This window comes from Prionailurus viverrinus, chromosome A1 (genome assembly GCF_022837055.1).
Source record: "Prionailurus viverrinus isolate Anna chromosome A1, UM_Priviv_1.0, whole genome shotgun sequence".
Taxonomy (NCBI): Eukaryota; Metazoa; Chordata; class Mammalia; order Carnivora; family Felidae; genus Prionailurus; species Prionailurus viverrinus.
The window spans coordinates 117,990,565-118,014,268 of record NC_062561.1 but is presented as its reverse complement, the minus strand read 5'-3'; the positions used below and the strand labels follow the sequence as shown (position 1 = coordinate 118,014,268).

At 40.5% G+C, this 23,704-nt stretch overlaps 1 protein-coding gene across 2 annotated transcripts in view; it reads left to right on the top strand.

The window, feature by feature from the left end:
• Positions 1-23,704, top strand: part of DIAPH1 (diaphanous related formin 1) — a 103,403-nt gene that overhangs the window by 69,463 nt on the left and 10,236 nt on the right. For both annotated transcript variants that reach the window (XM_047853816.1, XM_047853809.1), the window contains 7 exons: positions 16,800-16,898; positions 20,811-20,905; positions 21,229-21,330; positions 21,560-21,799; positions 21,933-22,062; positions 22,796-22,920; positions 23,503-23,667. In XM_047853816.1, coding sequence (XP_047709772.1) covers positions 16,800-16,898; positions 20,811-20,905; positions 21,229-21,330; positions 21,560-21,799; positions 21,933-22,062; positions 22,796-22,920; positions 23,503-23,667 — 956 coding nt within the window. The remainder of the gene's footprint in view (positions 1-16,799; positions 16,899-20,810; positions 20,906-21,228; positions 21,331-21,559; positions 21,800-21,932; positions 22,063-22,795; positions 22,921-23,502; positions 23,668-23,704) is intronic.

Below are 23,704 nucleotides of genomic sequence, written 5' to 3'. Positions count from 1 at the left end.
GGATCTAACGATTTTCCCTCAAAACGGAAAGCCAGTTCTTCCAACACTTGCTTAGACCAGAAGTCAGCAAACTGTGCCCACCCCATTTCTGTTAGTAAAGTTTTGTTTGAACACAGCTATGTTCATTTCATTACATACTGCCTGTGTCTTCTTTCATATTACACTAGCTGAGTTGAGTAACTGAATCAGAAACTTAAATACCTAAAATAATTAATTCCTGGTCAATTAAGAAAAAAAGTGTAGCAACCTCTGTTTTACACCTTTCTTTTTTCTTTGATTTGAGTTTCTACTTTGGCATATGCTAAACGTTTGTGTCTATTTTTCCTTTTTCTCTTCTAATGTTCTTTCACTATTACTTGGTTAGAATTATTGTAGCTTTAGACTACTGTATTTTATTGACCTTAAAGATATAATTTGCTTAGCCAGGCTTATTGAGGTACAATTTGCATATAGTAAAATTTACCCTTCTTTGAATTTTGACAAATGTATGCAGCCGTGTAACCACCACAGTCAAGATAGAGAACACCTTAATCACTTCAGAAAGTTCCCTTCTGCGCATTTATCTATCCCTTGTCCTCACCACCAAGCCCTGGAAACTACTGACCTGATTCCTCTTTCTCCGGTTTTATCTTTTCCAGAATATCATATAAATGGAACATATATTAAGTAACCTTTTGAGCTTGGATTTTTTCACTTAGCAAAATGTATGTGAGGTATAGGTTTGTGCATACAAGCTTATTTCTTTTTATTGCCAAGTAGTATTCCATTATATCCATTCACTGGTTGATGGACGTTTGGGTTGAGTCCAGTTTGGGGCAGTTATGAGGAAAGCCAGTAGGAACATTTGCATGCAATATTTTGCCTGGACATAATATGTTTTCATTTTTCTTGGACAAATACCTAGGAATGGGGTCATTGGGTCATTTGTTAAAATAAATATATGTTTAATTGTGTGAGAAACTTCCAAACTGTTTTCAAAGTGGCTGTACCATTTTTTTTTTCATTTTCACCAGCAATGTACGAGAGTTGCAGATACTTTGCATCCTTACCAGCACTTAGTTTCATCAGTTTTGTTTTTTAATTTTAGTGATTCTAGTGGGTTAGGCATTGAGTGTTGCTGTTGTTAAGATTTTATTTTTTTAAGTAATCTCTACACCCAGCATGGGGCTCGAAATTAACAACCCCGAGATCAGTAGCCACATGCTCCACCAACTGAGCCAGCTAGGTGCCCCTTAGGCATTGCAATTTTAATTTCTAATTGATATAATTCCTAGTACATATTCCTAATAATGATGATGAGCATCTTTCCCTGTGTATGTCTTCGTTGCTGAAGTCTCTCTCCAGATATTTTGCCCATTTAAAAAAATGGGTTTTCTTATGATTGAATCATGAGAGTTTTTTAATATGTTGTGGATACTAGTCCTTTATCAAGATATATGTTTTGCAAATATTTTCTCCCAAGCTGTAGCTTATCGTTTTGTTCCTTAACAGTATCTTTGAAAGAACAAAAGTTTTTAATTTTGATGGTCTGCTTTATCAAGTTTTTCTTTTATGTTATGTATCATTTCCTGTTGCTTTATAAGAAATTACAACAAACTTAAACCAACATAAGTTTATCACCCTGCAGTTTCCATGGATCTGGAATCCAGGTTAGCTGGATCCTCTGCTCATGGTCACTCCAAACTGAAATCGGGGTTCCAGCTGGGCTGCACTGCTTTCTGGAGCTCAGTGTCCTCTTCCAAGCTTGTGTGTCATTTGGCTGAATCCAGTTCCTCGTAATTGTAGGACATAGATACCTGTTTTCTTGCTGGTCATCAGCTAAGGGCTGTTGTCAGCTTCTAAAGGCTGCTCATCATTTCCTCCCACAAGGTCATCTCCACAGCACAGGGTTTGCTTCTTCAAGGACAGCCGGAGAGCATCTGCTGCAGCTTTGAATCTGACTTTGCTTGTCTCTGACCTCTAAACTATTCTGTAAAAGGGCTTACTAGAGTAGTTCAGGCCCACTTACACTCAAGGAGAAGGGTTATACGGGGTGTGTGCACTAAGAAGGGGACCCACTTAAGATACTGCACACCACATGGTTGGTACTCTTGTGTTTTTAAGAATCCATGCCTACCCCAAAATTGGTAAGATTTTTCCAATTTCTTCTAGAAGTTAATAGTTTTAGGTTTTCCATTTAAGTCTGTAGTCCATTATATATATGTATTTATATATGTGTGTGTGTATATATATTCTGAAGTGTAATTCATATACCAGAAGATTCACCCTTAAAGCAAGAAATAAATTTTAATTTGTAGCCCTCCCTCGCAAAAAAAAAGTCCTGGCTTAGAATCCATATACATCACTTCGCCCATACTCCATTGATGAGAATTAATCATATGGTCACTCCCAGATGAAGATGGGCTGGGAAATATGGTCCCTACCTGGGCCATCATTTCCCAGGACAAAATCTCCACATCGTGGAAAGGGAGCAGATACTGTGGTAGACTGCTCTCTGGGCCACAGCCCAGGCTAACCCAGGGACTTTTGTAAAGATAAGCCATCCTCTATGACTGAAATGATTGTTCAAAGAATGCCCTGGTATCATATGCATTCTGAAGAACCGAACCTAAAGAAATATATTTAAAAGGATACTATTTGGGGCGCCTGGGTGGCGCAGTCGGTTAGGCGTCCGATTTCAGCCAGGTCACGATCTCGCGGTCCATGAGTTCGAGCCCCGCGTCGGGCTCTGGGCTGATGGCTCGGAGCCTGGAGCCTGTTTCCGATTCTGTGTCTCCCTCTCTCTCTGCCCCTCCCCCGTTCATGCTCTGTCTCTCTCTGTCCCAAAAATAAATAAACGTTGAAAAAAAATTTAAAAAAAAAAAAAAAAAAAGGATACTATTTAAGACTAAATAGTCATTTAAAACAAGAAAATTAAGCTAAATCAAGCAGGCAGATATAGATCCTTCAAGTTAAAGGGACCCTAGACATCTTCTTATCACACAAAATAATTCACCTAGAACAACTGGTCAGAGGGTTAGCATGTGTGTTGCCTCTCCTTTGAGACTAACCTCCTCAGACTTATTACTATGTTGGTATGTCCCTCTCTCCCTTTGCACTACCAGCCAAAACCATCTTGTGGTTAAAATGAAGCAGAGAAGAATCAAGAAACACAGGCTGCTTCACTTACTAGTAAACCGTCAAAGGTATCAGACAAGATTACTTCTAAATCATTATAAAAGCATTTTCTTTTTCTGTTTTTATTTTCGAGAGCGAGAGAGCATGCGTGGCGAAGGGGGCAGAGAGAGAGGGAGACACAGATTCTGAAGCAGGCTCCATGCTCTGAGCTGTCAGCACAGAGCCTGACGTGGGGTTTGAACTCACAGATGGTGAGATCATGACCTGAGCCAAAGTTGGACACTTAACCGACTGAGCTACCCAGGTGCCACATAAAAGCATTTCTGTATTGATTACCTTCAAAATGTCGGTCTTGGTGAAGAGATTTTCCAGCTAATGAAATTTATCCTTTTTATAGCCAAAATTTGCTTTTAAAAATTAAAACATTAGGGGGCACCTGGGTGGTTCAGTCAGTTAAGCCTCCGAACTCCACTCAGGTCATGAACTTGTGTCTGACTTCAGCTCAGGTCATAATCTCACAATTCGTGGGTTCGAGCCCTGCATTGGGCTCTGTGCTGACAGCTCAAAGCCTGGAGCCTGTCTCAGATTCTGTGTCTCCCTCTCTCTCTGCCCCTCCCCCACTGAGGCGTGCGCACAAGCAAGCACATGCGCGCTTTCTCTCAAAAATAAATATTTAAAATTTTAAAAAATAAATAAAACATTAAGAACTTTCAAACAACAAAAAAATTCATCTTAAAAGTGTACAATTCTGTGGGGTTTTTTTGTATATCACAGAGTTGTACACCTCTGCTGCTGTCTCATTCTGGAACATTCTCATCACACACACAAAAGAAACCCTGAATCCATTGGCAGTCACTCCTCACCTCCTCTTCCCCCAACTTGGTTAATCTCTAATCTGGCTTTTGTCCGTATGGATTTGTCTTTTCTAGACATTTTGTGTATGTGCAATAATATTTTCCCTTTTGTGTCTGGCCTTTTCACTAATAATGTTGTCAAGGTTGACCCATGTTGTAGCATGTATCAGTTTTTCATTCCAGATTATGGCTGAAAAATAGTCTGTTCTTTTTAGATATACCACATTTTGTTTTTACATTCATCAGTTGATGGACATTGCGTTGTTTCCACATTTTGGCTGTTGTGGATAATGGTGCTGTGAACACTTTCCTTTTTTTTTTTAAACTGAACAGTTTGAAATAAAGTACTGACATCATGGCCCTTTACAACTAAATTCTTGAGTATTCCTTTCCCACGTAGAAGAATATTCTTTTTCATAACCACACTGCAATTATCACATTTAGGAAATCAATTATCAATAGAATACTGTTAGCTAATAAACAACCCATATTCACATTTCACTGATATAATTTGTGATTTTATGTATCTTTTTTTTAAACAATTTTTGTAATGTTTATTTTTGAGAGAGAGAGCGTGCGCTCATGAGTGGCGGAGAAGGAGAGACAGAGAGGGAAACACAGAATCTGAAACAGGCTCCAGGCTCTGAGCTGTCAGCACAGAGCCTGGTGCAGGGCTCAAACTTGGGAATGGCGAGATCATGACCGGAGCTGAAGTCAGATGCTTAACTGACTGAGTTACTCAGGTGCCCCTGTGATTTTACACATCTTAATTACCAATTTTTTATTGAGGTGAAATTCACATAACATAAAAAAAACTAAAATAAACAATTCATTGGCATTCATAAAGTGAAGTAGAAAGTGTCCCGTCTTCTATTTTCTGGAAGACATTATATTAAATTGGCATTCATTTTTCTTTAAATGTGTTAAGGAAGTTTCTAGTGAAATCTTCTGAACCACCTTTTTTTTCAGGAGCCTTTTAATTTTGAATTCAATTGTTAAAATGGTTTCAGGAGTATTCAGGTTATTTATTTCATCTTGGTTGAGTTTTGATAGATGGTAGATTTTGAGGAATAGGTCCATCTCTTGTAAATTGTCCATTTCGTGAGTACAGAGTTGTTTGTGGTATTCTGTTACTATGCTTTCATTGGTAGCAGGACCTCTAGTGATAATCTGTTTTATTCCTCATATTGGTAGTATAGGGCTCCCTTTTTATCTTTGTCAGTCTTTCTGGATGTTTACCTATTTAATTGATGTTTTTCAAGCAGCTTTTTGAGTCATTGGTTTTTCTCTATTTTCATTTTTATTGATTTCTGCTCTTATGTTTTTTATTTCATTCCTTCTGCTTGCTTTGGATTTGTTTTGCTCTTTTTCTAGTTTCTTGAGATAGAAAATGGGACTATTGACTTGTGATCTTTTCTGCTATAAACTTGGGGCTGTCACTTTAACTGTCAGCATTGTTGTAGTTGCACCCCATATATTTTTATGTGTTGTGCTTACATTTTCATTTAGTTCTGTGTATCTTAAAATTTTCTCTTGAGACTTCCTCTTTGATTCACAGTTTACTTAGAAGTAGTTCTTTAGTTTCAAATGCTTGGATATTTTCCTGTTACCTGTTACTGATTTATAGTTTGATTCCATTATGGTTAGAGAACATGCTCTGATTTCAGTCCTTTAAATCTGTTGTGGTTTATTTTATGGCCCAAGATAGCATCTTTCTTGGTGAATGTCCAGTGAAGCGCTTGAAAAAAATGTTTTTTCCACTGCTTTGGGTGAAGTGTTTCCTACGTATTACTAAGTATTACTGTTGATTGAGTGTAGTGGTCACTTGTTCTGTATCCTTGCTGATCTTCTGCCTAGTAATTCTACCCATTACTGAGAGTAAGGTATTGATGTCTTAAAGTATCGGTATGTTGGGTTCTCATTTCATCTCTCAGTTTTTGTTTATTGTATTCAGGAGCCTGTTGTTTAGTACATACACATTTAGAATTGTTATGCCTTACTAGTGGATTGATCTTTTAATCATTATGTAATTCCCTCTTTGTTTATTTTCTTTGCCCTGATGTAATATATAGATGCTTTTTTTTTTTAAAGTTTATTTATTTATTTTGAGAGAGAGAAGGTGAGGGAGAAGACTGAGAGAGAAGAGGCAGAGAACCCCAAGCAGGCTGCATGTTGTCAGCATGGAGCCCAGTGTGGGGCTGTATCCTCTGAGCCATGAGATCACGATCTGAGCCGAAATTAATAGGCAGACATTTAACCAACTGAGCCACCCAGGGACCCCCTAGACACTGCTTTTTTTAAAAAATATTTGCATGGTGTTATCTTTTTTCAACCATTTACTTACAACCTACCTTTGTTTTTGTTTTTGAAGTAAATTCATAGACCAGCATATTGTTGGGTCTTTTGTTAATCTGTTTGGCCATTGTTTTGTGTCTGTCTGAGCCCATCAGTATCGCTGTCAGCTTGGAATGCCTGGAGGTACTCATTTGAGCCCTGCTACTTGCTACAAGCTCCCACACATGCAGGGAGCCCGCACACATATTTTCCTGAGCAGAACCCATGCTGAAGCTGGTTACTATGATTGCAGGATGCGGTTCAGCAACAGTTATCGGGGAGCTTTGAAAGAAAGTTTATTGTTCACAGGTCCTGGAGTGTGCAGGACACACCTGGGGCCACACAGCGAAGTCTCTGGTAGAGCAAGAGAGAAAGGCCAGCCCTGGAGTTCTGCTTTTATCAGGGTCAAGGGTGGGGTACCTAGGGTTTTGCCAGTTGACTCTATTGGTGACTTTAAAACATAATAGCAAGAATTAAGTTGCAGTAAGAGAAAAGCGGGGCCACTCAAATAGTTATTTTAGGTTACCCAGGGCTTTCTGAAAGGGAAGCTTCATGGGTGGGCAGCCTGGCTCTTTATATAGATGTATAGCTGGCAATATGGAGATAGATGTCTTTGAAATGGATGCCTCAGCAATCAGAAACGTAAAGTCAGGTTCATACATCAGAATCCAAAAAGCTAATTGTCAGGCACTTAAACTATAGGCTATCTCTGTTAATTATTGTATTTAGACCCTTTATATTAAAGGTAATTACTGAATGTTAGGGCTTAAGTCTGTCATTGTGTTTTCTGTTTTGTTTCATCTTTTTCTCTTAATTTACTGTGTTTCTTTGAACATTTGTTAGGATTCCATTTTGATTAATGTATAGTACCTGAGTTTATCACTTCATATAGGTTGCTTGGGTGTTCCTCCAGGTGTGACATTATACATACACTTATAACATATCCTAGTCTAATGATACTGATGTTTTACCAGTTCCAGTGAAGCATAGAAACTCTTTTTTCATTCAGGTCCCTTTACCCTCCCCAGTTTTTAAATACAATATATTTCCTCTATGTGGGGATACTCCATTTTGGTAGAGCTAAGAAGTCCATATTGTGGTGTCATTCTTGATCTGAGGGAGGCCTCCTAATGTGGGGTAAGGAAGCTGATGGCGCAGGTGCTGAAAGGATTCACCTGAGGCAGAATAAAGCAGATATAAGTTTATTGAATACACCCCCACAAGGGAGCAGTGGGCAGGACAGCAGAGGAAAGGCTATCTGCAATGAGGTAGTGGATGGGGACTGTTTTTAAAGAGGGAAGGTGAGGGGGTGCCTGGGTGGCTCAGTTACTTGGGTGTCTGACTTCAGCCTCGCGTCAGGCTCTGTGCTGACATCTCAGAGCTTGGAGCCTGCTTCTGATTCTGTGTCTCCTTCTCTGCCCCTCCCCTGCTCATGCTCTGTCTCTACCAAAAATAAATAAATATTAAAAAAAAATTTTTTTTTAAAGAGTGAAGGTGAGGAGGTATGGCTAGGGATGTATGGAATTGGTCAGTTAGGGCCTATGGATATCTTGAGCGGGGGGGTCACCTAATGGGCCTGTGTGTAATCAGCCCCCGGGGGTCACTGTGAGTCCTTTCTATAATCTGTCGCTCAAGCCTCTGGTCTAAAAGGGACCTCAACACATATGCTTGTCTAAATTATTAGTCGTAGTAGTTCCTCATTAGTCTAGTGGTTGTTATGAATTGCTACATGTAATTCTATCTTCCGCAAAAAGGTACCTTTTGTCCCCTTTTTTGTTTCTATTTAAAGTTAGTTAATGTACAGTGTAGTCTTGGCTTCAAGTGTAGGACCCAGTGATTTATCACTTACCTATAACATCCATTGCTCGTCCCAACAAATGCCTTTCTTAATGCCCATCACCCATAATCCATCCCCCCACTGACCTCCCTTCTGTCCAGCAACCCTCAGTTCTCTGTATTTCTGGTTTGCCTCCGTCTCTGTTTTTGTTATTTTTCCTTCCTTTTTCTATGTTTATCTGTTGAGTGTCTCAAATTCCACATATGGATGAAGTCATATGACATCTTTCTCTGACTGACTTATTTCGTTTAGTGTAATAAGTTCCATCCACGTTAGTTCCTTCCACGTTGTTGCAAATGGAAAGATTTCATTCTTTTTTATTGTTGAGTAGTATTCCGTTGTACATATAAACCACATATTCTTTATCCATTCATCAGTTGATGGGCATTTGGACTCTTTCCATAATTTGGCTATTGTTGATAACATTGCTATAAACATTGGGGTGCATGTGCTCCTTCGAATCAGCATTTTTATATCCTTTGGATAAATTCCTAGTACTGCTATTGCTGGGTCATAGGGTAGTTCTTTTTTTAATTTTTGGAGGAAACTCCAGACTGTTTTCCAGAGCGGCTGCGGCCAGTTTGCATTCCCACCAGCAGTGCAAAAGAGATCCTCTTTCTCCGCATCCTCACCAACCTCTGTTGTTTCCTGAATTGTTAATTTTAGCCTTTCTGACAGGTGTTAGGTGGTATCTCATTGTGGTTTTGTTTTGTATTTCCCTGATGATGAGTGATGTTGAACATCTTTGCGTGTGTCTGTTAGCCATCTGGATGTCTTCTTTGGAAAAGTGCCTGTTCATGTCTTCTGCCCACTTCTTCACTGGATTATTTGATTTTGGGTGTTGGGTTTGGTAACTTCTTTGTAGATTTTGGATACTAACCCTTGATCTGATATATCATTTCAAATATCTTCTCCCATTCCATCAGTTGCCTTTTAGTTTTGCTGATTGTTTCCTTCCCTGTGCAGAAAAAAGTTTTTTATCTTGATGTGGTCCCAATAGTTCATTTTTGCTTTTTATTTATCTTGCCTGTGGTGACATGTCAAGTAAGAAGTTGCTGTGGCCAAGGTGTCAAAGAGGTTGCTGCCTATTTTCTCCTGTGGGATTTTGATGGTTTCCTGTCTCACAATAGGTCTTTCATCCATTTTGAATTTATTCATGTAAGAAAGTGGTCCAGTTTCATTCTTCTGCATGTTGCTGTCCAGTTCTCCCAGTGCCATTTGCTGATGAGAATGTTCTTTTTCTATTGGATACTCTTTCCTGCTTTGTCAAAGATTAGTTTACCATATATTTGTGTCTATTTCTGGGTTCTCTATTCCATTGATCTGTGTGTCTGTTTTTGTGTCAATACCATACTGTCTTGATGATTACAGCTTTGTAATACAATTTAAAATCCAGAATTGTGATGCCTCCAGCTTTGGTTTTCTTTTTCAACATTACTTGGGCTACTTGGGATCTTTTGTGGTTCCATACAAATTTTAGGATTGGTCTAGCTCTTTGAAGAATGCTGGTGCTATTTTGATAGGGATTGCGTACACAAAGTGTAAATTGCTTTGTGTAGTATTAACATTTTAATAATAGTTGTTTCTCCAATCCGTAAGCATGGAATATTTTTCCATTTCTTTGTATCTTCTTCAATTCCTTTCATAAGCTTTCTATAGCTTTCAGCATACAGATCTTTAACCTCTTTGGTTAGGTTTATTCCTAGGTATTTTACGGTTTTTGGTGCAATTGTAAATGGGATCAGTTCCTTGAAAACTCTTTCTGCTGCATCATTATTGGTATATAGAAATGCAACCTATTTCTGTACATTGATTTTATATCCTACAGCTTTGCTGAATTTGTGTATCCATGCTAGCAGTTTTTTGGTGGAATCTTTTGGGTTTTCCATGAGAGTTAATCATTTCATCTGTGAAGAGTGAAAGTTTGACTTCTTCCTTGCCAGTTTGGATGCCTTTTGTTTCTTTTTGTTGTCAGCTGAGGCTAGGACTTCCAGCCCTATGTTGAACAGCAGTGGTGGGAGTGGACATCCCTGTCATGTTCCTGACCAAGCTCTCAGTCTTTCCCCATTGAGGATCATACTAGCTGAGGGCCTTTCATAAACTGCTTTTATTATATTAAGGTATGTTTCTTCTATCCCTACTTTCTTGAGGGTTTTGATCAGGAGAGGATGCTGTATTTTGTCAAATGCTTTTTCTGTATCTACTGAAATGATCATATGGTTCTTACCCTTTCTTTTATTAATGTGGTGTATCACATTGATTTGCAAAAATTGAACCTGCCCTGCAGCCCAGAAATGAACCCCACTTGATCATAGTGAATAATTCTTTTAATGTACTTTTGAATTTGATTTGCTAATATCTTATTGAGAATTTTTGTATCCAGTTTCATCAGGGATATTGGCCTCTAATTCTCCTTTTTAGTGGGGTCTTTGACTGGTTTAGGAATCCAGGTAATGCTGGCTTCATAGAATGAGTTTACAAGCTTTCCTTCCGTTTCTTTTTAAAAAAAAATTTTTTTTTTACATTTTTTATTTATTTTTGATAGAGACAGAGCACAAGTAGGGGAGGGGCAGAGAGAGACGGAAACACAGAATCTGAAGCACGCTCAAGGCTCTGAGCTGTCGGCACAGAGCCTGACACCGGGGCTTGAATTCACAAACCACGAGATCATGACCTGAGCCAAAGTCAGACTCTTAACTGACCGAGCCATGCAGGCGCCCCCTTTCCTTCCATTTCTGTTTTTTTGAACAGTTTGAGAATAGGTATTAACTGCTTTAAATGACTGGTAGAATTTCCCTGGGAAGCCATCTGGCCCAGGATTCTGATTTGTTGGGAGATTTATGATAACTGATTTGATTTCTTTGCTGCTTATGGGCCTGTTCAAATTTTCAATTTCTTCCTGTTTGAGTTTGGTAGTGTGTGAGTGTCTAGGAATTTGTCCATTTCTTTCAGATTGCCCAGTGTGTTGGTATATAATTTTTCATAATATTCTCTTAAATAGTTTGTATTTCTGTAGTGTTGGTTGTGATCTCTCTTCTTTCCCTCATAACTTTATCTATTTGGGTCCTCTTTTTTTTTTGAGAAATCTGGTTAGGGGGTTATCAATTTTGTTTATTCTTTCAAAAAACCAGCTCTTAGTTTCATTTATCTGTTCTACTGGTGGGTTTTTTTGGATTCTGCATCGTTTAATTCTCCTCTAATCTTTATTATTTCCCTTCTTCTGCTGGCTTTGGGTTTTATTTACTGCTCCTTTTCTAGTTCCTTTAGGTGTGTGGTTAGGTTGTGAATTTGGGACCTTTCTTGCTTCTTGAGATAGGCCTGAATTGAAATGTATTTTCCTCTCAGGACCACCTTTGCTGCATCTCAAAGGGTTTGGACTTTGGTGTTTTCATTTTCATTTGCTTCCGTGTATTTTTTAATTTCTTCTTTAATTTCCTGGTTAACCCGGTAATTCTTGAGTAGGATGTTCTTTAACCCCATGCATTTGGGTGCTTTCTAAATTTTTTCTTGTGGTTGATTTCAAGTTTCATAGCCTTGTGATTTGGAGATATGCATGGTATGATCTCAGTCTTTTTGTACCTGTTGAGGGCTAATTTGTGACCCAATATGTGATCAGGAGAGTGTTTCATGTGCACTCAAGAAGAATGTGTATTCTGATACTTTAGGATAGAATGTTCTGAGTGTATCTGTTAAGTCCATCTGATCCAGTGTGTCATTCAGAGCTGTTGTTACCTTGTTGGTTTTCTGCTTAGATGTTCTGTCCATTGGTGTATGCGGAATAGTAAAATCTCCAACAATTATGCTATTGTTATTAGTAAGTTGGCTTATGCTTGTGATTGATTTATATATTAGGGTACTTATAACTTGGGAGCATAAATATTTACAGTTCTTAGCTCTTCTTGATGGATAGACACCTTAATTATGATATCATGCCCTTCTTCATCTCTTGTTACAGTCTTTGTTTTAAAGTCTGGTTTGTCTGATATAAGTATGGATACTCCAGCTTTCTTTTGACATCCATTAGCCTGGTAGATGGTTCTCCATCCCCTCACTTTCACTCTGCAGGTGTCCTACACGGTCCTCAGTCTCTTATAGGCAGGATATACGATGGATCTTTTTTTTTTTAATCCATTCTGATATCCTGTATCTTTTGATTCATTTAGTCTGTTTACATTCAGAGTGATTATTGAATGATACGAATTTAGGGCCATTGTATTATCTGTAGATTTCATGTTTGTGGTGATGTCCTCTGGTCCTTTGTAGTCTTTGCTGCTTTCCACTCACAGAGTCCCCCTTAGGATCTCTTGCAGGGCTGGTTTAGTGGTCACGAACTCCTTTAGTTTTTGTTTGTCTGGGAAAGTCTTTATCTCTCCTTCTATTCTGAATGACAGCCTTGCTGGAGAAAGGATTCTTGGCTGCATATTTTTCCTACTCAGCGCATGGAATATTTCCTGCCACTCCCTTCTGGCCTGGCAAGTTTCAGTGGGCAGGTCTGCTACTACCCTTGTGTGTCTATCCTTGTAGGTTAAGGACGTTTTGTCCCTAGCTGTTTCCAGAATTCCCTTCATCTTTGTATTTTGCCAGTTTCACTATGGTATGTCGTGCTGTTGACCTGTTTTTGTTGATTTTGAAGGGAGTTCTCTGTGCCTCTTGGACTCAGGTGCCTATTTCCTTCCCCACATGAGGGAAGTTCTCTGCTCTAATTTTTCAAATAAATCATCTGCACTTTTTCTTGCTTGTCTTCTTCTGGAACTCCTTTGATACACAGATAGTGTTTCATTTCATGTCTAATCTCCATTAGCTAATAATTTCCTTTTCCTCTTTTTTTCAGCTTCATTATTTTCCATAATTTTATCTTCTGCTTCACCCATTCTATTATCTGCTTCTTCAGTCTTGCCACTGTACCTAGTTTATTTTGCATTTCAGTTATAACATTTTTTTAATTCATCGCGACTAGTTCTTAGGTCTTTGATCTCTGCAGCAAGGGTTTCTCTGGTGTCCTCTATGCTTTTTTCAAACCCAGCTGTTAGTATTAAGACTGTTACTCTAAATTCTTGTTTGTATATATTGTTTATATCTGTTTTGTGCAATTCTCTGGCTGTGATTTCTTCTTGACTTTTCTCTTGGGGAGAATTCCATCATCATGTCATTTTGGCTAAGTTTCCTCCATCTTGTCTTTTGCATATTAAAAAAAATTGTTTTTAATGTTTATTCACTCTTTTGACAGAGAGAGAGCAGATGGGGTAGGGGCAGAGAGAGAGGGAGACACAGAATCCGAAGCAGGCTCTAGGCTCTGAGCTGTCACCACAGACTCCGACGCGGGGCTCGAACCTGCAAACCATGAGATCATGACCTGGGCTGAAGCCAGACGCTTAGCCAGCTGAGGCACCCAGGTGCCCCATCTTTTGCATGTTTTAAAAGCTTGTTAGATGTCCTGCATCTAAGAGTACTACTATATTAAAACGGGGTCATACCCTGTTCGGGACCTGGCGCTCCAGGAAGTGTTTCTGCTGTATGTTGCGTGCACTCTGTTGATATGTTTTGGCTACTCTGTCCCACTGGTCAGTCCTCTGGAGAGCTCCTCCTTACTTGTAGTGGTGGAGCGTTTGGACCTTTAACTAGGTGTGCTTTGATTTGTTTGTTGAAGTAACCCTGGGCAAAAAAAAAAAAAAACAGGAGGTGGGGAAGCCTCGATCCTGCCAAGCTGTCTCCTCCACCTGTGGAGAACTTTCTGCCACTCCTCAGATCGATTTCCTGGGTGTTGCAAGTGATCTGAACTCAGTACAGCTATGTTTGAGGGATGAGGAAAATCCCTCTACTTCTCCGCCATCTTAACTTCCCGCTCCTGGGATGTAATTTTTTACTCTGTTAACATTCTCTTCCTTACAAACACAGATGGGTGGCAAAGGATAAATATAACTGCGAGTAAGAAGCCATTTGCATCCAAATGAGATTAATAATTTCATGACTGCTCAGCATCATCCAGGGTTCAGTACTGCTTTTCTGACCCTTCTTTCTGAGTAGCAAGTAAATTCCATAAATCTCAGGAGTTCTACCTCAGATGATGGCTCTCATTCTCAGTTGAGCCTGCTCTATTTTCACGGCAGACTAATTCTGCTCTGGTGCCCCCTATCCCAGATCCACTCAGTTTTCTAAAGCCCCTGTCCCTTTCTTTCTTGTGTATATACCACATATTTGTTTTTATTTTATTGCCAAGCAAACAAGTTGAGTCTTTTTTTTTTTTGTTTTTGTTTTAATGTTTATTTTTGAGAGAGAGAGAGAGAGCGTGTGAGCAAGTGTGAGTGGGGGAGGGCAGAGAGAGAGGGAGACACAGAACCTGAAGCAGGCTCTAGGCTCTGACCTGTCAGCACAGAGCCCAATGCAGGGCTTGAACCCACAAACAATGAGATTTTGTCCTGAGCTAAAGTCAGACACTTAACCAACTGAGCCACCCAGGCACCCGTTTTTTTTGTTTTTTGTTTTTTTAACATCAGTAATGAATACATATCTTTCTACTTGCCTGTATAAAATGAGAGCTTTAGTTTTACTTTTTTCCTTTCCTGTTTCTAAGTTTTTGTGATACAGTCTGGATGTTTTACGTTTCCATTTTTATCTCACTACCCATAATTTCATTTTTGTTATATGATCTGTCTTTAGTACCTCTGTGACTCTCCCAGCCTCTCCCTCACTCCATGTAGCCATAATGACCTTTTGCTTTGAGCACACCTAGCATGCTCCTTTCTCAGGCCTTTGTATTTGTTGTTCTGTCTGCCTGAAATGCTTTCCCCTCCCCGAAGATATTCATGTGGTTTGTACTCTCACTTTCTAAAAAGTCTTTTCTCAAAAGTCACATTCTAGGACCTTCCCTGATCCCCACCCCCCCCCCCCCCCCCACCAAAGATACAATCCAAACCCCATGAAATTCCCCTATTCTCTTCCCTACTTGATTTTTTTTTTTCACAGAACTATGACTAATACACTATTTTATGTATTAACTGATTGTCTATTTCTTCTTATTAGAATATGACATTCATGAAGGCAGGAATCCATTTCATTTGCTGTTTTATTCACAGTGCCCAGAATAATCTGGCACATACCTTCTTTGAGTTGGGACTATCTGGCCAAAGGATGAGTTTCTAATAGCTCTTGGTACTTTTTGCCATGTAATTTTCTTTTTTGTTTGCTGTCTTTCTTATTTATTTGTACCAGATAGTGCTTTTTTGTGGTTTAATGAAAATTCAAACAGTATATGAGGAAGTTATTCACTATAATACACTTTTGTATTCAAGCACCTCATTCCTCTCCTCGGAGCAACTAGCTTTGTCAATTTCTTGACCCTCCTTGTGGAGATACTCCCATGGAGCTTCCTAAAAAGAGTTGACGCCAGGTTACACCAAAGGACAGAATATTTTACAATTCTGTCCATCCAGAACAGTTCCCGTTTCCCTGTCTGCTTCCCAGCCCTCCTCAATAGCCAGTGTCACCCATTTCTTAGAGAATGTTACTATCATGCTAACTGCTAAGAGAGTGAGATAATAAAATATTATTTTGTCCATGCTCCAGAAGTTAAAAATGTGGGTGGGATGGGAAAGTATCCACACTTAAAAAGTAATAGAGGGTCGGGGTGCCTCGTTGGCTCAGTCAGTGAAGTGTGCAACTCCTGATCTTGGGATTCTGAGTTTGAGCCCCATGCTGGGTGTAGAGATTACTTAAAAGTAAAATCTTAACAAAAAAAGTAACGGGGTTTAAAAAGATCAAGATGATACACAAGAAATGTCACAAAACATTGAATAATTGTTGAATGAGGTATGATAAGAAATACCATCAAAGCATCAGTTTAATTTAAGAAGGAAAACTTTACAGAATAAAGAAGTATCAAATTCAGTGCGGATTCGGAGAGCATAGGCATTTGGGGAAATAAAATTTTTTTTTTAATGTTCATTTATTGATTCTGAGAGCGAGAGAGGGGGAAAGCACACATGTATGCACGCAGGAGGGGCATAGGGGGAGAGAAAGAGAATCTTAAGCAGGCTTCACACTCAGGGAAGAGCCTGACTCAGGTCTCAGTCTCATGAACCGTGAGATCATGACCTGAGCCAAAATCGTTAGATGGTTAACCAACTGAGCCACCCAGGCACCCTGGAAATGAAAATTTTTAAAGAGAATTCCTATTCAAGATGGAGCTTGAAGGATAAACAGGATTTTTAATAAGCACAAAGGATAACATGGTGGAAAACTCTAGTAAGAGGTTGGCAAACCACATGCCCATTTGTTTACGTATTATCTCTGCTTTCATGCTATAGTGGTAGAGTTGAGCAGTGGAGACAGATCATATAGTCTGTAAAGCCTAAAATATTTACCATCTGGTCCTTCAGAGAAAGATCTGCCAGTAAATGATATGATGTAGGTGGGAAAGCATTATTGCTAACAGTTAAAGGAATGTTAAACAGTTAAAGGAACAGGATGTTGACTATAGTTGGTAGGGGGGTCAGTAATAGGAGGGTGGGTGGTTAGAGAGAAGGTTAGCTTTGAAGGAATGCAGTAAGAAAACTGTTGCTAATAGGAGGTGAGGAGCCATTCCAGGCTGGTACAGCAGTTCAGTAAGGCACGAATGTGGCTTCTCCTTCATCATGCTTTTCTAATCTTTCCCTTACTAGCCAAGAAGGATCAGGAAGGTGGAGAAGAAAAGAAATCTGTGCAAAAGAAAAAAGTAAAAGAGTTAAAGGTGTTGGATTCAAAGACAGCCCAGAATCTCTGTGAGTAACTCTGTGTTCCCAACTATTTGAAATGTGAGGGGGTTCTTCTGAAATCTTAATTTTGGTGGATCCAAGTCCCTTGATTTGTGGAGCTCCTTATGTAGCCAAGCATTGTAAGAACTTCCAGCATCTTGTTTAATTCCTCCGTAGACCTACAAGATTGTTAGCATCTAGTTTTATGGCAAGGAAACAGAGGTTAAGGCTTTTAGGAATTTGCCAAGTCCAGTAGGTAGTTAGAGACAGGTCTGAGATTTGAACTTCAGATTTTTTTATTTCAAAGCCTTTACTATTTACATTGCTTCCACAGAAAATCTACCACAAATATTCTAGCTATTGTGCATTTCCTTCTTTTTAACTTCAAGAACTTCCTTTAAATGCAGCACTGGTTTGATTGCATTTAAATCTAAAATAACTTTGCGGTATAGAACAAATAATGTAAACCCTGTACTTCTCAAAGTAGGATCAGAAACTTTTCCCCCAAGTTGATCCAGGTAGTACTTATTTGATGATCAGGATGAATGTTTATTTTGTTGTTGTTGTTTGGTTGTGGATCCCTGGTAATGCTGAGTAGTTACAGATTTAAATGTTTGTTCATATAAATATTTGAGGTTCTGCCATGTTGCAGTCTCGATTAGGCACATACTACACACGTGTTTCAGAGATGAAAGGGTATATATTCCATAAAACCCACTCACAGTCTTGCATTGTGGCTGTTGTCCTCATTTTTCCAAATGAGAAGATCAAAGTTTATATGTTGTGACTTGGCCAAGATCACACAAGTAAATGAATACACATACCTGTAAGTAAAGTCAGTGATAGAATGAAAACAGTACACCTTTCACATCATTCTTTGCTGTGTAGACCTAGATCAATGACAGCAAATATTACTAAATATTATCTGTGGGTAAGTCCTTTTATGGAAACTAATGTGAGATAATTCCTCTTCCCAAGATTATCTCTGTGACCAGAAAACTAGAATAACTCTTATTTTAGAAAATGATACGACCGTGGAGTAGGACATTGTTATTTCCAGTTGAGTGATACTGATATGGAAAACAGAACTCAGAGAATTGAGATTAGTTTCTGGAAGGATGGTCTAGGAGATATAATTTAGTGATTCAGAAATTACTAAGTGCCTCTTATGTGCTAGGGACACTAAGCTGAGTAAGGTACAGTCCCTGTCCTCAGGAAGCATGCATCTGGTAGAGACAGAAGAGTAAATAATGGTAACAACACAGACTGATGGATGAGTGCTCTGATGGGGGTGTGCTAGGATGTGTATGAGAGCACCGGGAAAGGGGCATCTAAATTAACTGGGGGGAGTACTGGAAGGAGCACATCCTAGATGTCATTCGAGAGGAGGTCCTGCTTAACTGAGCTAAAAGAAGTATTAGTCATGAGTGAAGTGAAGAGTGTGGGCTGCCTTGTTTCCAGCAGAGAGATCTGCATGTGTGAAGGCACAGAAGCACGAGGTAACACTGTGCAGTTGGAAAACTGCAAGTAGTTGAGTACAGCTGAGTAAAGACTATGCAGGTGAGTGGTGGCAGAAGAAGCTTTCAAGAAAGAGAAAGAAGCCAGATCATGAAGAATCCTGACAGGCTTAGGCTAAAAAGTATCTATTTTATCCTGAGAGCTTTGGAATTTATTGAATGGATGTTAATCAGGAAAATGAGTGATATGGTCCTGTGTAATTTGGGGAGAAGCTACTTCAGCAGTGACTTTGAGGCTGGATTGCTGGGGTACAGGAAGACTGTAGGCAGAGAGATGAGTTATGTTCTCGCTTTAAAACTAGATGAGAAGTGATCAGGGCCGGAAACTTAAGTAGTAGTGAAAGTGAGCAGGAAGGCAGAAGATACTAAGAAGATAGAAATACTGGAACTTAGTGATTGGCTGAGGGAATAAAGGAGACATTTTCTTGGGTTTACATCACTCTAGTGAGTGGGGTACCGTTTACTGAAAAAGGAAAATCCAGCAGGAGCAAATTGTCTTTTTGGGAAGGAGCAGTGGGTAGTGGACATGAATGAGGTGGCAGGGTGGTGGGTGGAAATGAGTACTTTTAGGGTAGAATTTAAGATGCCTGTGGGGACTCCTCCAGAAGGATGGGTATGTTAGGCATTTGGGTATAGAAATCAGGAGGAAGGTTTGGCTGGAAATGGGAATTTAGAAGATAGCACATGAGTCATAGTTGAAGCCATGAGGTTGCTTTGAAGGCCACTGATACTAAAGGGGCAAGTAAATAGTGGGGGCGGGGGGTGGAGAACTAAAAGGAGACTGGAAAGGAGCAGCAAGAAAAATGGTATAAAGTTACAAGAAATGGGAGTAGTGAGGGCCCAAGTCCCAAAAAACAAACAAAACAAAACAAAAACAAACAAAAAAAAGTGGGAATAGTCAGCAGTGTCAGATGAAGACAAGAGTCCCCTAAAAACAGGACAGGACAGGTCCTCTGGATCTGGTGGAGGAAAGTCAGTAGCCTAAGCAAGAATAATTTTGGTGTAGCATAGAGGTTAAGAACAGAGGCTCTGGAATCCTTTAGTATTTAAATCCTGCTTCCAACAATTACTGGCAGTGTGACCTTGGATTTGAATAGCTTATTAACTTTAAATATTAGGTTTCTATGAAATGAGGCTAATATTACAGACGTATGGGGATATTATGAATAGGATGAAATGAGATCATGTATGTAGGTTATGTGTAAGATACCACATCTGACGTTCACAGTCTTGTCATGGACTCTAGGGACAGGAGAATAGATGAGAACTGCGGCAGTGGAAGAGAACAGACTGCTGTGCTGTTAGAATGTTAGACAGTGAGGGAAAGAAGTTGGCAGTTAGGAGTTTCAAGTCAGGGTTTTGGTTTTTTGTTTTTTAGATGGTAGAAACTGGATTACGTGTATGCACTGAAGGAAAAGGTCCTCAGGGCCACGTGTTCTTTTGAGACACAAGAAAAGGATGAGTACATGGGTGTAGTTGCTGATAAGCTGACAGAACTGTTGGCACAAGGCTTCTTCTCTATAATTCCACACAGTCTTTACATAAGCCTTGTCTATTCTGGCTCTCTGATGACCTCCAGTGCATAAGAAAATGCTTGGCAAGTAATTTGACCAGTGGCTTCAGTTTTTTTCAGCAAAGAGAAACAATATCTTAAAAATCAGAAGTGGTGGAACAGTTGCGAGAATGAGGATATTTTGGGAGGAGCTTGCAAGAGGGCGCAGTGCTGAGACCCCCGCTATCATTGGTACCGCTACACACTGATGAACTGTGATCTGCAGAGTCTTTGCCAGTGGTATTCATTAGCCCAGGTGCCAGAAGCGAGCGATGAGAGGTCTGGATTGACCAGAGACTGGAAGGAGAAGGAAACAAAACAGGAATAGTAGTAATGGAAATGGCAGTAATAGTAGAAACTGAGTGAAACTCTATACTGGAGGGTGGAGGTGAAGTGGAACTCGTACATCCAGAGAAAATGGAATGGTCGGCTCTCCCACCAGAGAGAGTACGTGAATGCGCTCTGATGAGGTTGAGGGGTCACTGTAGAGACTGGTGCTAAAACAGGAAGACAGGATGTGTTTGTTGGGGAATGGGGATATGGCAGTTTAAGAATCAGCAGTTGAAGGCAGTGGCAGCTTTGAGGCTGGAGTCATGGGAGTGGGGAACTAAAAATAGAGTGGGGTGAGTAGCTTGGATGTATGGAGATAGAGAAGATCAAAATCTTCCTGTGTGAGCAAAGGCCAGGAGCCACAGTGTTTGTTGAATGTGTACTTCGAACGGTGTCGCTGGTATATGCCAAAATGTGGGGATTCATGAGAGAGAAAGCTGGGAGGTGGGAACCTTCCACACTGGACTCAAGAACTTGGATTTTAGCTACAGAGGCAGTGGGGAGCTGGTGGAGGTTTTTAATAGTCTCATTTTCTGGCAGCCATCTTTCTGGGTTCATTCCGCATGGCCTATCAAGAGATTAAGAATGTCATCCTGGAGGTGAATGAGTCTGTTCTCACTGAGTCTATGATCCAGGTAAGGAGCAAGGTGGTTCTGCTGGATTGGCTCTTCACATCGCGGTCGACTAGCCTCATCACCTCTTTGGGTAGAGGATGAGGTCCTCTAGCATAATGGTCTAGAGGATGATTTATGGAACGCTGGCTTTGGGTAAGCGTCCGTGTCTCTGGTGGTTAGGTTATTCCTGGTATATTTTTCAAAAGTCCTGCCATCTCACTAGCTACCTCTCCCCCAATCCATGTTTCCTTCTTTGTGGTCCCTGGGCACAGTGGGGGGCTGACAGGAGGCCCAGGTTGTCAGCTCTTCCCCCTCAAACTGAGACAGTCCCTTCTCTCTTTCAGAACCTCATTAAGCAGATGCCAGAGCCAGAGCAGTTAAAAATGCTTTCCGAACTAAAGGATGAATATGATGATCTGGCTGAGTCGGAGCAGTTTGGTGTGGTGGTGAGTGAGGCCTATGGTAGTAAGCTCTTCCCTGACTCCCTTGCTCCTCTGCTCCCCCAGAGTAGCCATCGTACTTGTTCCTTGCCTCTTTTCTATTTTGAACCAATGTTTCTCTCTGCTTGGTATTCTTGAACTCAGAGCCTCCTATAGGAGAGGCTCAAGCCTGTACGCTTTTTCTGACTTTTCCTCTCCCTGCCTGCTGTACCAAACTGCTTGTCTTCCTCACCAGATGGGCACTGTGCCCCGCCTGCGGCCTCGCCTCAACGCCATCCTCTTCAAGCTACAGTTTAGTGAGCAAGTGGAGAATATTAAGCCAGAGATTGTTTCTGTGACTGCCGCGTGTGAGGAGTTACGAAAGAGTGAGAGCTTCTCTAAACTCCTGGAGATTACGTTACTTGTTGGAAACTACATGAATGCCGGCTCCAGGAATGCCGGTGCTTTCGGCTTCAACATCAGCTTCCTCTGTAAGGTAAGCCAAGGGTTTAGAGCAGAGCAACAGAAGGGAAGGCTGCCGGCCTCTGGGGGCCCAGTGTGGCAAAGTACTGTTGGTCTCAGGTGATCTTGGGTATGTCAAGACTGACAGTTTCTCCTCTTTCCCCAAGCTTCGAGACACCAAGTCCACAGATCAGAAGATGACACTGTTGCACTTCTTGGCTGAGTTGTGCGAGAATGACCATCCTGATGTCCTCAAGTTTCCAGATGAGCTTGCCCATGTGGAGAAAGCCAGCCGAGGTGGGGCGGGTTGGGGCAAAACTAGAAGGCTATTTCAGGCCCCCAAAATCTCTGCATGGGGACGGAAGTAAGACACGGTCTAGATCTTATCTTAGATAATTTTCAGTTCTGCCTATTCTAGGTGGGAATGGGAGAGGGTTTAGGCATGATGTCTAAGCCACGGGGAGAGGATTATCAGGCAGAGGGGAGGTCTCCGTGTATAGAAGTGGGAAGCACTCTTTCCTTTCTTAGGGAAATCCCAAATACTAAAAAACAACTGGAAGAAAGGTAGGTGTTTTTAGTCTAGGTCAGCAGTTATTTTTATTCAGAAAGCATGGACTAGATTGTCAAAAATCAGGCCTCATCATCCTGGAACTACACAAAGAAAAAGCAGCATTCAGTAGAAATGGGAACAGATTTCTGCCCTTCCTCTATTTCTGTGTGTATCTCCTTCCTCTTCAACTGTGTGCCCTACAATAAATGAGACCAAGATCCCAGGGAATTTCATAGGTTCTTGTTAAATTAAATGAAACCTGTCTTCTCCTTGTGGAGGCTGGAGGTTCAGTTATCAAGTAATTTATAGTTGAACTGGAAAGATGGAAACCGAAATGTGGGAAACAGCTAGAGGAGAGAGCGTGAGAGCCAGGATAACTGGGTACAGCTGTATGGACAGACAGAGCCTGGGCCCCAAAGACTGGAGGCTGAGGGTCTTGAGACTCATCATGAACTCTTTCTGTTTTTGTGTTTCCTTTAGTTTCTGCTGAAAACTTGCAAAAGAACCTAGATCAAATGAAGAAACAGATTTCTGATGTGGAACGTGATGTTCAGAATTTCCCAGCTGCCACAGATGAGAAAGACAAGTTTGTTGAAAAAATGACTATATCCTTTCTTAAAATGAGGGAGTTGCTTCTTAGGAAGGGAAGGAAAATGTCCCATGGGGGAACAGCAGGATAGATCTGGTGATAGACAATTTTTCCTTCTTGAAAAAAATTCTGTAAACAAAAAAGACCCATGCACATAAACGAAAATTCTTCCCTGACACCTTACCCTTTGCCCCATCTCCAGTACGTACACACACACACACACATGTATTCTCTTCTCCCTCCCCTTACCAAAGGTAACCACTTCCACTGAACTTCTGATTTTTACCTCATGAATTTACTTTAAATCAAAACTGTGTTGTATTTCTTTTTGAATATAATATGTCTTAAGCCCAGGTTCCACAGCAATATATGGAGAACAGCCTCTTTTTTAATTGCCACCTCCTTTTCTGTAGGTGGACCATGGTTTATGGCTTGCCATTCCCCTGTTTTCAATATTTAGGTTGCTTCTTGGTTTTACTGTTATAAACAGTGCTATGCTGAACATCCTTGTGCATGCCAGCATGCATCTCTGAGTGTTCTTCGGGGCCAGAGAAGTGGATCTGCTTCTTGGTCTTGGTCCTTTACTTCCTGGCCGCACAGCTTTGTGAAGGACGCACAGGAACAGTATAACAAGTTGCGGATGATGCATTGTAACATGGAGACCCTCTATAAGGAGCTGGGAGAGTACTTCCTCTTTGACCCCAAGAAGGTGTCTGTGGAAGAATTCTTCATGGATCTGCACAACTTTAAGAATATGTTTGTGGTGAGCAAGGGCTATCTGCGGACTGAATCTTTTGTGG